This window comes from Cherax quadricarinatus, chromosome 53 (genome assembly GCF_038502225.1).
Source record: "Cherax quadricarinatus isolate ZL_2023a chromosome 53, ASM3850222v1, whole genome shotgun sequence".
NCBI lineage: Eukaryota > Metazoa > Arthropoda > Malacostraca > Decapoda > Parastacidae > Cherax > Cherax quadricarinatus.
In genome coordinates, this window is record NC_091344.1 from 18,661,957 (window position 1) to 18,678,991 (window position 17,035).

At 41.0% G+C, this 17,035-nt stretch overlaps 1 protein-coding gene across 2 annotated transcripts in view; it reads left to right on the forward strand.

The window, feature by feature from the left end:
• The window catches only part of LOC128692336 (probable RNA-binding protein 19), an 81,452-nt gene that overhangs the window by 45,168 nt on the left and 19,249 nt on the right, over window positions 1-17,035 (forward strand). For both annotated transcript variants that reach the window (XM_053781447.2, XM_053781446.2), the window contains exon 12: window positions 11,558-11,673. In XM_053781447.2, the coding sequence (XP_053637422.1) occupies window positions 11,558-11,673 (116 nt within the window). The remainder of the gene's footprint in view (window positions 1-11,557; window positions 11,674-17,035) is intronic.

The following is a 17,035-nucleotide window of genomic DNA, read 5'->3' on the forward strand; positions in this document are numbered from 1 at the left end:
AAATGAGAGAGTGGGTGAGATGTTATCAACAAATTTTGTTGAAAATAAGAAAAAGTTTTGGAGTGAGATTAACAAGTTAAGAAAGCCTAGAGAACAAATGGATTTGTCAGTTAAAAATAGGAGAGGAGAGTTATTAAATGGAGAGTTAGAGGTATTGGGAAGATGGAGGGAATATTTTGAGGAATTGTTAAATGTTGATGAAGATAGGGAAGCTGTGATTTCGTGTATAGGGCAAGGAGGAATAACATCTTGTAGGAGTGAGGAAGAGCCAGTTGTGAGTGTGGGGGAAGTTCGTGAGGCAGTAGGTAAAATGAAAGGGGGTAAGGCAGCCGGGATTGATGGGATAAAGATAGAAATGTTAAAAGCAGGTGGGGATATAGTTTTGGAGTGGTTGGTGCAATTATTTAATAAATGTATGGAAGAGGGTAAGGTACCTAGGGATTGGCAGAGAGCATGCATAGTTCCTTTGTATAAAGGCAAAGGGGATAAAAGAGAGTGCAAAAATTATAGGGGGATAAGTCTGTTGAGTGTACCTGGTAAAGTGTATGGTAGAGTTATAATTGAAAGAATTAAGAGTAAGATGGAGAATAGGATAGCAGATGAACAAGGAGGCTTTAGGAAAGGTAGGGGGTGTGTGGACCAGGTGTTTACAGTGAAACATATAAGTGAACAGTATTTAGATAAGGCTAAAAAGGTCTTTGTGGCATTTATGGATTTGGAAAAGGCGTATGACAGGGTTGTAGGTAGTAGGTTGGTAGACAGCAACCGCCCAGGGAGGTACTACCGTCCTGCCAAGTGAGTGTAAAACGAAAGCCTGTAATCGTTTTACATGATGGTAGGGTTGCTGGTGTCTTTTGTCTGTCTCATAAATATGCAAGATTACAGGTAAGTCTTGCTACTTCTACTTACACTTAGGTCACACTACACATACATGTACAAGCATATATATACACACCCCTCTGGGTTTTCTTCTATTTTCTTTCTAATTCTTGTTCTTGTTTATTTCCTCTTATCTCCATGGGGAAGTGGAACAGAATTCTTCCTCTGTAAGCCATGCTTGTCGTAAGAGGCGACTAAAATGCCGGGAGCAAGGGGCTAGTAACCCCTTCTCCTGTATATATTACTAAATTTAAAAGGAGAAACTTCAGTTTTTTCTTTTGGGCCACCCCACCTCAGTGGGATACGGCTGGTATGTTGAAAGAAAGAAGTATGACAGGGTGGATAGGGGGGCAATGTGGCAGATGTTGCAAGTGTATGGTGTAGGAGGTAGGTTACTGAAAGCAGTGAAGAGTTTTTACGAGGATAGTGAGGCTCAAGTTAGAGTATGTAGGAAAGAGGGAAATTTTTTCCCAGTAAAAGTAGGCCTTAGACAAGGATGTGTGATGTCACCGTGGTTGTTTAATATATTTATAGATGGGGTTGTAAGAGAAGTAAATGCGAGGGTCTTGGCAAGAGGCGTGGAGTTAAAAGATAAAGATTCACACACAAAGTGGGAGTTGTCACAGCTGCTCTTTGCTGATGACACTGTGCTCTTGGGAGATTCTGAAGAGAAGCTGCAGAGATTGGTGGATGAATTTGGTAGGGTGTGCAAAAGAAGAAAATTAAAGGTGAATACAGGAAAGAGTAAGGTTATGAGGATAACAAAAAGATTAGGTGATGAAAGATTGAATATCAGATTGGAGGGAGAGAGTATGGAGGAGGTGAACGTATTCAGATATTTGGGAGTGGACGTGTCAGCGGATGGATCTATGAAAGATGAAGTGAATCATAGAATTGATGAGGGAAAAAGAGTGAGTGGGGCACTTAGGAGTCTGTGGAGACAAAGAACTTTGTCCTTGGAGGCAAAGAGGGGAATGTATGAGAGTATAGTTTTACCAACGCTCTTATATGGGTGTGAAGCGTGGGTGATGAATGTTGCAGCGAGGAGAAGGCTGGAGGCAGTGGAGATGTCATGTCTGAGGGCAATGTGTGGTGTGAATATAATGCAGAGAATTCGTAGTTTGGAAGTTAGGAGGAGGTGCGGGATTACCAAAACTGTTGTCCAGAGGGCTGAGGAAGGGTTGTTGAGGTGGTTCGGACATGTAGAGAGAATGGAGCGAAACAGAATGACTTCAAGAGTGTATCAGTCTGTAGTGGAAGGAAGGCGGGGTAGGGGTCGGCCTAGGAAGGGTTGGAGGGAGGGGGTAAAGGAGGTTTTGTGTGCGAGGGGCTTGGACTTCCAGCAGGCATGCGTGAGCGTGTTTGATAGGAGTGAATGGAGACAAATGGTTTTTAATACTTGACGTGCTGTTGGAGTGTGAGCAAAGTAACATTTATGAAGGGATTCAGGGAAACCGGCAGGCCGGACTTGAGTCCTGGAGATGGGAAGTACAGTGCCTGCACTCTGAAGGAGGGGTGTTAATGTTGCAGTTTAAAAACTGTAGTGTAAAGCACCCTTCTGGCAAGACAGTGATGGAGTGAATGATGGTGAAAGTTTTTCTTTTTCGGGCCACCCTGCCTTGGTGGGAATCGGCCAGTGTGATAATAAAAAAAAAAAATAGTTGAGACTGTAATGGAATTTTATTTATTTTGTGTAACCTTTGAGTTGTTGCATTGTTGTAGTTTGTCCAACTTTACTGTTTCTTCCTAACAGACAGACAAAACACCTAACACCAAAATGAATGTATTCAGATATTTGGGAGTGGACGTGTCAGCGGATGGGTCTATGAAAGATGAGGTGACTCATAGAATTGATGAGGGGAAAAGGGTGAGTGGTGCACTTAGGAGTCTGTGGAGACAAAGAACTTTATCCTTGGAAGCAAAGAGGGGAATGTATGAGAGTATAGTTTTACCAACGCTCTTATATGGGTGTGAAGCATGGGTGATGATTGTTGCAGCGAGGAGAAGGCTGGAGGCAGTGGAGATGTCATGTCTGAGGGCAATGTGTGGTGTGAATATAATGCAGAGAATTCGTAGTTTGGAAGTTAGGAGGAGGTGCGGGATTACCAAAACTGTTGTCCAGAGGGCTGAGGAAGGGTTGTTGAGGTGGTTTGGACATGTAGAGAGAATGGAGCGAAACAGTGATGTTATTGCTGTTCTTACTGCTGAACAGCGGTTTAGTGCCGATGAAGGTAGCGTAGGTGGCAATGATACGGCCGTGGACTAGTTTGGCTTTAATTGGATAGGAGTGAGTACACAATGGGCAGTGTGAGGGAGTGACCGCAAGCCAGTCCGTGGAGGGGGAGCACTTGTGTCTATCAAGTCGGTCGGCCTAGGAGTGAGAGCGGATGGGCTCAGCCTCCCATTGACCTGAGTGAGCCTACAGAGGGCAGCACCTAAATGCCGCGAAATATGAACTAGTCAGAGCAGACGGCTAGGCTGTGTGTTCTGACAGTACAGGCTGTCTACATTTCCTCTGACAGCAGCAGCAAAAGTGACTTCCAGCTGCGACCGCGGGGTCACTGTGGACGGCGCCGGAAGGATGGGTATAGGATCATCCGCAAAGCGACAAACCTTGCCTTGCTCGGCAGGCGGCTTGATCGCGTCAATGGCATCATATGCACCCAGGACGTCGTGCTGAGGGCCGAGTCCTAGCGCATCAATGGCACCTCGGAGGTTAGGGGGGGCATCCCTCCGCATGATGCCTACAGCCAGCATGGGGATGATGTCTTCAGCTTTAATACAGTTGTCACCATTCACCCACTTAGTGGAGCTGATGGCATCAGTCAAGTCTTTGGCAGCTTGCTCAAACCGGCAAATGCAAGCCAGGGGGCTTTCGTGCCGGTATTGACATTCGGCCAAGACGCTGGTAACGATGTCAATGTAATGGCGTTGGCGACTACGCTGAAAATAACGCCTAAATTCCTCCTTAAGCTCGTCCCAAGACTGAATCTTACAAACGCGATTGAGCTGCACAAAGGCACCTATATCATCCCGGGTGAGATCCACTGCTGCAACAGCAGCACGAATGTACTGTGCATCCGTGGGACTATCAAATACGGCCTTAACAGTCGTCTTGACTGACTGCAGCCATGGCTCTAACCTATTTGAACGACCGTCAAAAAGAAGGGTCGGGTATGGACGAGTAGCCGGCCCACTGGTGGTCGAGACTTGAGCCACAAGTTGACCAAATGTCACGGGGGCTTCGATGCCCTGCCGCGTGTTCACGCTGGCTGAGGCACCACTGCTAGCATCAGCAGAATCTGGACTAATGGTACGGCCACTGCGTGTCTTAGTCATGACGTCAATTGTTCAAACGCAAGTAGGTCACGAAGAGGGTAAACAGGTCAGAGCAAGAAATGGTATGCACTGGCTACAATTCAACACAGAGTCAGAGAGAACACAGCACCACGGTACTAGGTAAACTGCTTAGTGATGGAAATAATTTGAGCAAAACAAAAAAAAAGTGGTACACTCTGAAACACAAAATAAGAGATGTATGCAAGTGAATGAACTACAGGGAAGTGCACAAAATGAAGCTAAGGGTGGTCAATAATTTCACCAGGAGACTGGCAACAAAATTTATGAAAAGGAGTTGAACTGTAAACACTGGTAGCAAAAATTGCACAAAATTTAAAAGAAATCAGGTACTACACAACACTAAACTGTGCTGCAAGCACAGTTTAAAAATATTGCAGGTGCTAGCAGTTGCAACTTGGAATGCAAAAAAAAAGTAATTCACTTGCACAAAGGGAAGTTGGCACAGCAAAGATATCAGAGAATGGGATAGTGCCAAAAATCACAGAAAAAAAAATACACTGTATCAAGAAATGCTATATTGCACACAAGATAAAATTAATAAAAATGCAAATTATTAAATTCAAGAATAGGGCAAAGGTTAACTGGTGTTAGCAGGGTGTACACTGGCAAAAACAAAAATTTCACAATCTCTAGGTCAAAATTAATGAACTTCACAAGTAATTTTGGTAATTAATGGTAAATAAGCAGGTTCCCAAACATGCACTCAATGACTTGGGTATACAAAATAGCAAAAAGTAATGCACATTGGTGAATACTCACAGATAAAACATAGAATATATGTAAAGCAGATAAATGGGGAAACAGGAGAAAAGTGTAATGGGCTAGGCACAGATTGTATCACTGCAGGTAGAATAAACTAATACTTAAGTACTTGAAGATTACACTTATTAAAGAAAAAAAAAACACTAACAAACAAAACAGTGCAGGGTTGTCATCAATCTGTGGCTAACTTGCAGGTGCAACTAACAAAATTAACAGCACACAGGAATTACTTGCAAACTGTGTGTGAGAGGTAAATTGTATAAATGGTTAACACTGAACAATTTAAATCAAGAACTGAGGTGCAAGATGCAGAAAAAAAATACTGAAATTTAAAATGTAGGAGTGCAAAAATAAATGTACAAAATTTAAGAAGCTGTAGGTAAGTGGCAAAATGTGCACTGATGACAAACAACAATTTACTGAAGCATGGCTTCAGTAACTGTAACTGTATTGGTGCAGGACAGTTAAATAATGTCACAAAATATTAGGAAATGCTAGGTAAGTCACTGTTTACTTAACTTTGAGTGCAGGAGATGGACGAAGGTACGGGTGCTGCAGGTCCTGAAACTTTCAGTGATGCTCTAGTAACACTACATGCCTCGTAGCATTTGTATACTGCTATGGGGCTTCAATGTCGTAGGAAAAATTATCAGAATGGACTTGGGAAGAACAGGAAAGACCGGGGTTACTCTGTGGAGGTATAAGATATGAGAGAAACGTGGCTAACTCAGCGTGAGCCACAGCTGTGCGTGGTTTGTTTACACTGGTAAGCGTGTCTGGGCGCGCTGACTGACTGCGGCTTCAGCACACGGAGAACAAAACATTTACTACACTACTCGAACGTGCTAAAAACAAGCTTAAGAGAAACTATGAACTGGGACGAGTAAGTTTTACTGTAACAAATCACTGGGGAAAACAAAACTGGTGATGAACTGGGAATGTAACAGCAAGGGAAAGAAAAAAAAAAATTTTAACTGGGCAACACAAAAAAAAACTGCACTGGCTGGAGATACGTAGACACTGAGTAGTTGTAGACACAATGATGAGTCACGAGCTGCTGTAGACGGTGTGGGGGCTGAACTGAGCTGGCTTAGGGGCTAAGCCAACTGGGTTCCCACGTGGTTAAGCCAGGTAGAACTTCTTGGAGGAAACTGGGAAGGACACAACACACATGGACGGCGAGATGGACGTCGTTGCGTAGCAGAAAAGGCTGTAGAGGAGGCTGGTGCGTTTACATGCTGCCTAGGGTATCAACCAACCCCAGAGCTGCCTCGTGGTCACGCGTGGAGCCACACGAAGCCAACACACTAAACGACCTCACCTCTACTTCTTGTAGCTGAGAAGGGCGTAGGGACGCTGTAGGAGGCAGGAGAATGGTGCTGGAGAGTGTTGAAGGGCTGTAGAGAGGGTGATGAGGTGAACACGTGACTGCTAAGGCTGGAGATGACGCCGTGACGCCTATATCCAGATTTTGTGGGAAAAATCTAGGACGAAGATCTATCTCAGGCCCCATCAAGACGCTGGGAGTAACAGATAACTCTAGGCCAGCAGGTGCGTTGGATGACGACGGATGATGTTGACTGGCGTCGACCGATGGTGTTGACCCCTCCACCCTGAAGAGGCTCACAATGCCGTTGACTCCGCTGTCACCACTGTTATTGCTGTTCTTACTGCTGAACAGCGGTTTAATGCCGATGAAGGTAGCGTAGGTGGCAATGATACGGCCGTGGACTAGTTTGGCTTTAATTGGATAGGAGTGAGTACACTCATCTGAGTTTTCTTTGATTTTATCTTAATAGTTCTTGGTCTTATTACTTTTCCTTTTATATCCATGGGGAAGTGGAATAAGAATCTTTCCTCCGTAAGCCATGCGTGTTGTAAAAGTCAACTAAAATGCCGAGAACAATGGGCTAGTAACCCCTTTTCCTGTAAAGATTACTAAAAAGAATAAGAAGAAGAAAATTGTCAAAGTGGGAAGTCTGAATGTGCGTGGATGTTGTGCAAATGATAAGAAAGAGATGATTGTGGATGTTATGAATGAGAAGAAACTGGATGTCCTGGCTTTAAGTGAAACAAAGCTGAAGGGGGTGGGAGAGTTTCAATGGAGAGGAATAAATGGGATTAGGTCAGGGGTTTCAAATAGAGTTAGAGCTAAAGAAGGAGTAGCAATAATGTTGAAGGATAAGCTATGGCAGGAAAAGAGGGACTACAAATGCATAAATTCAAGGATTATGTGGAGTAAAATAAAGATTGGATGTGAAAAGTGGGTTATAGTGAGCGTGTATGCACCTGGAGAAGAGAGAAGTGTAGAGGAGAGAGAGAGATTCCGGGAAATGTTGAGTGAATGCGTGGGGAGTTTTGAATCAAGTGTGAGAGTAATGGTGGTTGGGGATTTCAATGCTAAAGTGGGTAAAAATGTTATGGAGGGAGTAGTAGGTAAATTTGGGGTGCCAGGGGTAAATGTAAATGGGGAGCCTTTAATTGAGCTATGTGTAGAAAGAAATTTGGTAATAAGTAATACATATTTTATGAAAAAGAGGATAAATAAATATACAAGGTATGATGTAGCATGTAATGGAAGTAGTTTGTTAGATTATGTATTGGTGGATAAAAGGTTGATGGGTAGGCTCCAGGATGTACATGTTTATAGAGGGGCAACTGATATATCAGATAATTATTTAGTTGTAGCTACAGTTAGAGTAAGAGGTAGATGGGAAAAGAGGAAGGTGGCAACAACAAGTAAGAGGGAGGTGAAAGTGTATAAACTAAGGGAGGAGGAAGTTCGGGCGAGATATAAGCGACTATTGGCAGAAAGGTGGGCTAGTGCAAAGATGAGTAGTGGGGGGGTTGAAGAGGGTTGGAATAGTTTTAAAAATGCAGTATTAGAATGTGGGGCAGAAGTTTGTGGTTATAGGAGGGTGGGGGCAGGAGGAAAGAGGAGTGATTGGTGGAATGATGAAGTAAAGGGTGTGATAAAAGAGAAAAAAGTAGCTTACGAGAGTTTTTTACAAAGCAGAAGTGTTATAAGAAGAGCAGAGTATATGGAGAGTAAAAGAAAGGTGAAGTGAGTGGTGAGAGAATGCAAAAGGAGAGCAGATGAAAGAGTGGGAGAGGCACTGTCAAGAAATTTTAATGAAAATAAGAAAAAAATTTGGAGTGAGTTAAACAAGTTAAGAAAGCCTAGGGAAAGTATGGATTTGTCCATTAAAAACAGAGTAGGGGAGTTAGTAGATGGGGAGAGGGAGGTATTAGGTAGATGGCGAGAATATTTTGAGGAACTTTTAAATGTTGAGGAAGAAAGGGAGGCGGTAATTTCATGCACTGGCCAGGAAGGTATACCATCTTTTAGGAGTGAAGAAGAGCAGAATGTAAGTGTGGTGGAGGTACGTGAGGCATTACGTACAATGAAAGGGGGTAAAGCAGCTGGAACTGATGGGATCATGACAGAAATGTTAAAAGCAGGGGGGGATATAGTGTTGGAGTGGTTGGTACTTTTGTTTAATAAATGTATGAAAGAGGGGAAGGTACCTAGGGATTGGCAGAGAGCATGTATAGTCCCTTTATATAAAGGGAAAGGGGACAAAAGATTGTAAAAATTATAGAGGAATAAGTTTACTGAGTATACCAGGAAAAGTATACGGTAGAGTTATAATTGAAAGAATTAGAGGTAAGACAGAATGTAGAATTGCGGATGAGCAAGGAGGCTTCAGAGTGGGTAGGGGATGTGTAGATCAAGTGTTTACATTGAAGCATATATGTGAACAGTATTTAGATAAAGGTAGGGAAGTTTTTATTGCATTTATGGATTTAGAAAAGGCATAAGATAGAGTGGATAGAGGAGCAATGTGGCAGATGTTGCAAGTTTATGGAATAGGTGGTAAGTTACTAAATGCTGTAAAGAGCTTTTATGAGGATAGTGAGGCTCAGGTTAGGGTGTGTTGAAGAGAGGGAGAATACTTCCCGGTAAAAGTAGGTCTTAGACAGGGATGTGTATTGTCACCATGGTTGTTTAATATATTTATAGATGGGGTTGTAAAAGAAGTAAATGCTAGGGTGTTCGGGAGAGGGGTGGGATTAAATTATGGGGAATCAAATTCAAAATGGGAATTGACACAGTTACTTTTTACTGATGATACTGTGCTTATGGGAGATTCTAAAGAAAAATTGCAAAGGTTAGTGGATGAGTTTGAGAATGTGTGTAAAGGTAGAAAGTTGAAAGTGAACATAGAAAAGAGTAAGGTGATGAGGGTATCAAATGATTTAGATAAAGAAAAATTGGATATCAAATTGGGGAGGAGTATGGAAGAAGTGAATGTTTTCAGATACTTGGGAGTTGACGTGTCAGCGGATGGATTTATGAAGGATGAGGTTAATCATAGAATTGATGAGGGAAAAAAGGGGAGTGGTGCGTTGAGGTATATGTGGAGTCAAAAAACGTTGTCTATGGAGGCAAAGAAGGGAATGTATAAAAGTATAGTAGTACCAACACTCTTATATGGATGTGAAGCTTGGGTGGTAAATGCAGCAGCGAGGAGACGGTTGGAGGCAGTGGAGATGTCCTGTCTCAGGGCAATGTGTGGTGTAAATATTATGCAGAAAATTCGGAGTGTGGAAATTAGGAGAAGGTGTGGAGTTAATAAAAGCATTAGTCAGAGGGCAGAAGAGGGGTTGTTGAGGTGGTTTGGTCATTTAGAGAGAATGGATCAAAGTAGAATGACATGGAAAGCATACAAATCTATAGGGGAAGGAAAGAGGGGTAGGGGTCGTCCTCGAAAGGGTTGGAAAGACGGGGTAAAGGAGGTTTTGTGGGCGAGGGGCTTGGACTTCCAGCAAGCGTGCATGAGCGTGTTAGATAGGAGTGAATGGAGACGAATGATACTTGGGACCTGACGATCTGTTGGAGTGTGAGCAGGGTAATATTTAGTGAAGGGATTCAGGGAAACCGGTTATTTTCATATAGTCGGACTTGAGTCCTGGAAATGGGAAGTACAATGCCTGCACTTTAAAGGAGGGGTTTGGGATATTGGCAGTTTGGAGGGATATGTTGTGTATCTTTATATGTATATGCTTCTAAACTGTTGTATTCTGAGCACCTCTGCAAAAGCAGTGATAATGTGTGAGTGTGGTGAAAATGTTGAATGATGATGAAAGTATTTTCTTTTTGGGGATTTTCTTTCTTTTTTTTTTTTGGGTCACCCTGCCTCAGTGGGAGACGACCGACTTGTTGAAAAAAAAAAAAAAGAGTGAGTACACAACGGGCAGTGTGAGGGAGTGACCGCAAGCCAGTCCGTGGAGGGGGAGCACTTGTGTCTATCAAGTCGGTCGGCCTAGGAGTGAGAGCGGATGGGCTCAGCCTCCCACTGACCTGAGTGAGCCTACAGAGGGCAGCACCTAAATGCCGCGAAATATGAACTAGTCAGAGCAGACGGCTAGGCTGTGTGTTCTGACAGTACAGGCTGTCTACAGTGACTTCAAGAGTGTATCAGTCTGTAGTGGAAGAAAGGCTGGGTAGGGGTCGGCCTAGGAAAGGTTGGAGGGAGGGGGTAAAGGAGGTTTTGTGTGCGAGGGGCTTGGACTTCCAGCAGGCATGCGTGAGCGTGTTTGATAGGAGTGAATGGAGACAAATGGTTTTTAATACTTGTGCTGTTGGAGTGTGAGCAAAGTAACATTTATGAAGGGGTTCAGGGAAACTGGCAGGCCGGACTTGAGTCCTGGAGATGGGAAGTACAGTGCCTGCACTCTGAAGGAGGGGTGTTAATGTTGCAGTTTAAAAACTGTAGTGTAAAGCACCCTTCTGGCAAGACAGTGATGGAGTGAATGATGGTGAAAGCTTTTCTTTTTGGGGCCACCCTGCCTTGGTAGGAATCGGCCAGTGCGATAATAAAAAAAATAATAAGTTGCAATAATATAAGATATGGAAAAACTGACAGTAAATATCAGGAGTGTAAGAATGTGTAATGGAAAATAATGTAATAATACTCATATTGAAAAAATGATGAATCTAAAAGGAGCCCTAGATCAAAAGGATGGGAGGATGCTCTTATGTCCATATCATTTAGAGAATACATTAGAGCTGATCCTGCAAAAGGGCAGAAAATTAATGGGGTGGTGCTATTTTGTGACTATACAACAGTAATATTCCAACACTACCACCCTCCTTAAATTTAGCTGTGATTTCATGCTTCAACACTTCAGAGCTCTGTGGACAACTTTCACAAACAGGCTGAATGTGACCTCAGGTTTAGTGGTTGAGGTGGCTGGCCATTCCACTGGACCTTAAGGATAATGGTATCCACTTAAACATTAGTAAAATAAATAAATATTAACTGTATATTACAGTACTTATGGAACTTGAGTTTTGTGTCACTTTGTATCAAAGTGTTTTGCCTTTAATATATTGTGAGAAGTCTTATGAACAAGTTAAGACAAATCTCTTAGTTTTTTAGTTTTATTTATGATGTATTAAAGATTTTCTTTCTAGGTAGCTTACCAATTGTTGTTGAGATTTTTATTCACATGATTTTTAATGCCTAAACATTTACTTGTGTATTTATAGAGGAGGAAGGAGAAAAAGAGGAAGAAAATCTGGACACACTGCCCAACCCTGAACCAGACACAACAATTTATGTAAAGAACCTCAACTTTGCTACTACAGAGGAAGTCCTGAAAGAGGTAACTTTATTAAGAATAAAAGTTGCTTTTCACTTTCACTGAGCTGCTCACTGTCTTTTTTTTTTTTTTTTTTTTTTTTTTTTTTTTTTTTTTTTTTTTTTTTTTTTTTTTTTTTTTTTTGTTCTCAACAAGTCGGCCGTCTCCCACCGAGGCAGGGTGATCCAAAGAGAAAGAAAACCCCCAAAAAGAAAATACTTTCATCATCATTCAACACTTTCACCTCACACATAATCACTGTTTTTGCAGAGGTGCCCAGAATACAACAGTTTAGAAGTATATACATAAAAAAATACACAGTATATCTCTCCAAACTGCCAATATCCCAAACCCCTCCTTTAGAGTGCAGGCATTGTACTTCCCATTTCCAGGACTCAAGTCCGGTTATATAAAATAACCGGTTTCCCTGAATCCCTTCACTAAATATTACCCTGCTCACACTCCAACAGATTGTCAGGGCTGTCATTGTATGGTAACTTAATATAAGTTGTCATTTCAGTTAGAGCTAAATTTGAAGTGTTTATTTTTTACTGTTGTGTTTTTTATGGTAGCCATCACATGGCTAATAATATCCAGGGAAGAAAAAATACTGCACTCCTTCATGCTCCAGGTGTATTATATTGTGATTTTGGTAAACTTGTTATACCTTTTAACCCCTTCACTGTTAGTTCCCCCCCAAACTGAGAACCCTTTCTGTTTTGTTTGTTTGTTTTTTAATCTAAAAATAGAGAAATTTTGTAAAGGTAAGGACACTATAAAGGCAAAATTTGATATAATACTTACAGAATTGTCCATGCACAGAATTGGAGGTAAAGAGCACTTTATGCATCAAGTGATTTTTGCCCATTTTGAGGCCTATCTTAGGCTAATTCCAGTGCCTAAACGAATCCAATTTCTGACTCTCTTTGCTTGGATGCCATGGTATTGTACCTTCTTTTCTTTGTTCTTGTTGTTATCCACATTGCTTCTGTCTTCTCATCATTTACTGTAGCCTTGAACTCTCAAGAGTACATTGCAGGCATTTCCAACCTTGAATGCCTCACATTCCTCCATCATTAACAGCTATTCTTCACACATGTTTCTTTTAAGGAGCTATTCAGAAAGTTCAAGCCTTTCCATAGAGGAAGTATTACTATAGCTTGCCATAATCTTGTATTTACCACATGACAGTATGAGCCGGCATAGAGGGTGTTCACACAGTTCTCAGTGGAAAGACTAATCAGTATACTGTGTTCAAACATCACCCAGTTTGAGGTTATATTCTTAATACACTCATTCAGCACAGACAAAATGAGGTGGGAGTTCTGGTGTATATTAGAGGTTCTAGTAAGGTATTTCCTGCACTGAAACCTCTAAATGTTTCAAAGATCTTGCAAACATATGAAAGCCATGTTCCTTTTATAAGTGTTGATCCATGGTTTTAAATGTGGATACTTTTCAGTCAGTGAAAAGAGCTTTGGTTTGTTCACTTCCTAAGAAGTCTTCTCTTGACTTGGAAAGCATATCTAACCATCATCCTTTCTCAAATTTTACATTTCTTTCTAAATTGATTCAAAATGCTCTTCTAAACTGATTATTCCCTTTACTGCAGTTTAGTCATGTTTTACTGTGTGTTCAATCTGCATTTCGACCATTTCATTCAAGATGGTTTTGTGTAAAGCTTGCAATAATTTGGTTTTGAACATTTGTTTAGGAAGTGTGTTCTTGGCCATCTCTGTTGTACAGATTGACAATCACTAATCTGGCATCATCGGGACCTGTAAGGTGCTAGATTAGTGATTTTGTCAGATTACAGAGTGGTTAAGTTAGAATACACTTAACCTAACAGCGATATTTACACATTGGCGATTTCTTCCATTTTACACTCTATTTTTGGCCCATTTCATTGTTCCAGTCAACCAAACTCATAGCTATTTCGCTAGTATTCCTTCTATTCTGTCAATTGAGTACAAGAAGCAGCCCATTTACCTATTTCAACTACCCAATAAAGTGATCAGAAATTGGTAATTTGGCAAGTTTCACACAAATTTTAAGAGATGCCAACTTCAAAATAAGGTCTAGAATAAACAATGCGGACATTCCTGGCACTAAAATAACATTTTATCTGTTCATTTGTCACATCTCCAGACCCTCTTATATTACACTTCCTTTCCATTTTAAGTGTTTATACACACACACAAAAAAAAATAGAAGATTTACTGTTATGCAGATTACTGCATACTGGAGGCAGTGGAGATGTCATGTCTGAGGGCAATGTGTGGTGTGAATATAATGCAGAGAATTCGTAGTTTGGAAGTTAGGAGGAGGTGCGGGATTACCAAAACTGTTGTCCAGAGGGCTGAGGAAGGGTTGTTGAGGTGGTTCGGACATGTAGAGAGAATGGAGCGAAACAGAATGACTTCAAGAGTGTATCAGTCTGTAGTGGAAGGAAGGCGGGGTAGGGGTCGGCCTAGGAAGGGTTGGAGGGAGGGGGTAAAGGAGGTTTTGTGTGCGAGGGGCTTGGACTTCCAGCAGGCATGCGTGAGCGTGTTTGATAGGAGTGAATGGAGACAAATGGTTTTTAATACTTGACGTGCTGTTGGAGTGTGAGCAAAGTAACATTTATGAAGGGATTCAGGGAAACCGGCAGGCCGGACTTGAGTCCTGGAGATGGGAAGTACAGTGCCTGCACTCTGAAGGAGGGGTGTTAATGTTGCAGTTTAAAACTGTAGTGTAAAGCACCCTTCTGGCAAGACAGTGATGGAGTGAATGATGGTGAAAGTTTTTCTTTTTCGGGCCACCCTGCCTTGGTGGGAATCGGCCGGTGTGATAAAAAAAAAAAAAAAAAAAAATTGTATAAAGCCAACCCATTCGTAACCGCGTATTAGACCAGCCAGTTTGACATGTATTGGAAGCACAACATGATATGTTTATTCTTGAGCATCTGCAAAAATTGAACATTTCCACTACTTTCAGCTCAATTTCAAGGTACTTTCTGTCCTGAAACCAATCAAAATCATCTCTTATTTCTGTAATATATCTTCCATTCTATCAAATGAGACCAAAAAAAAATGAGAATACAACCATAAAAACCATATGAAAATACACGCAAATTCACTGCTTTACACCAGAAACATGGCTGCAGTTTTTTTTTCTCATGCACTGTGTACTGCAGGATTTTCTTTACATAGTGCACACTTAGCACACAGACCTATTCTCTCATATATAGGCCCAAATTTACCAGTCACAGCTTATCTGAGAGAGCTGAGCTCATGGCATTATACTACGGGACCAATAGTGGCTTTAAAGCCACCTTATGTTTTATGGACAGTGTACAGTGTTTGCTCATTACACAACAAGAAGCATTTCCTTTATTTGTTGGAACCGTGGCTAAAGTTAAAAGTGAGCAGGTTATAACAATAAATGGAGAAAAACCAATTGGAATGACTTACGCAGCAAGTAGCACCACCACACAGTAGTGGCAGTTTGTTGCATTGACCCCAGAAATTTTAAATTATGCTAGCAAAAATTAATGCCAGATTACTGATGGAACCAGATTAGTCATGGCCGACCTGTACTTGATACCATTGATCATGGATTACTCATAAGTGATCTTATTTGGCTGTGGCCTTAGGAAGTCTATCTGGAGAGTGTTTCAAGGTTCAGTGCTGTCACGACCAGTTCCATGACTGTATCTGAGTCATCTTCTTTGCCTTATGGTGTGCCTAAAGACTCTGTTCTTGGACCAGTATTGTTTGCTGTTTATTAGTGGTTTAGAGCTACTGTTGGATACCCACAGGGTTGATTATCATTTTTATGCTGATGATACACAGGTCTCCACATGGGTTTTCAATGTGAAAGATGCAAAACTTCATTTTAGTTATTTTTGATTGGCTATTTAAACTTGGATGACAAGGAAATTGAAATTAAATAAGGATAAGACAGCAGTTTTGATTGTCAGGGAAAATCTCAGGGGAGTTCAGAGTAGAGATTTTTGTGCCTTCAATTGTGTTACTGTCAGTTTGCAGTCTGTGAGATCAGTGAGGCATTTGAGTGTCTCCCTAGATTCGTCATTGTCATTTGTTGGACACTTCAGCCACATAGTTCAGTCTTACAACTGCCATACCCCTAATTGCTATGCAGTCCGAAAATACCTTGATAAGCAAGTACAGTGGAACCTCTACTTGCGAGTTTAATCCGTTCCATGACCTTGCTCGCAACTGGATTTGCTCGTTTGCAGAGTCAATTTTCCTCATTTAAATTAATTGAAATGCAATTAATCCGTTCAAGTGGAATTCTGCACTTCAATAATTTCACTAATATCAACTCTACGGTTTATTTATCTATCTCACTTCATCTAATATGACATAATAAACAATATAAATAACATAGAAACCTGATATATACTCTAAAACGAATAAAATATGTCATTCATGTAGTGGTATGGGCGGTGTCGGCGGTGGACGAGAGTGTGTCTGGAGACCGGGCAAAATACTTCATGAATAATTTCGCTAATATCATCTATACGGCTTATTTATATATCACAGTTCATCTAATATGACATAACAGACAATATAAATAACATAGAAGCACGATATATACTCTAGAATGAATAAAATATGTCATTATGTAACAGGTGGAGGTGGCCACAACCACTCCCTCTTTGTTGTGGTAAACACTGCCATCTAGTGACGGCCTTTTGAAGCCGTCTATTATTATAATTATTATATGTAGTACATTATTATTATATAGGAGTGAATGGAGACGAATGATACTTGGGACCTGACGATTTGTTGGAGTGTGAGCAGGGTAATATTTAGTGAAGGGATTCAGGGAAACCGGTTATTTTCATATAGTCGGACTTGAGTCCTGGAAATGGGAAGTACAATGCCTGCACTTTAAAGGAGGGGTTTGGGATATTGGCAGTTTGGAGGGATATGTTGTGTATCTTTATACGTATATGCTTCTAAACTGTTGTATTCTGAGCACCTCTGCAAAAACCATGATAATGTGTGAGTGTGGTGAAAGTGTTGAATGATGATGAAAGTATTTTCTTTTTGGGGATTTTCTTTCTTTTTTGGGTCACCCTGCCTCGGTGGGAGACGACCGACTTGTTGAAAAAAAAAAAAGTATTGTTATTATTCATATTATTATTATGCATATTATTATTACTATATTATTATTGTTATTATTATTATTATATAAGTTATTTATAACTTTTATTCGCACAAAAAATATAAGATTTACTGTTATTCCTTATTGCAATAATTGTATAAATATGTCAACCCATTCACAACTGCATATTTGTTTACTCTGAAACAGCCAAGCAATGGACCATTTCTCCTAGGTTGAGCTCAATTTCAAGGCACTTTTCATCATGAAAGCA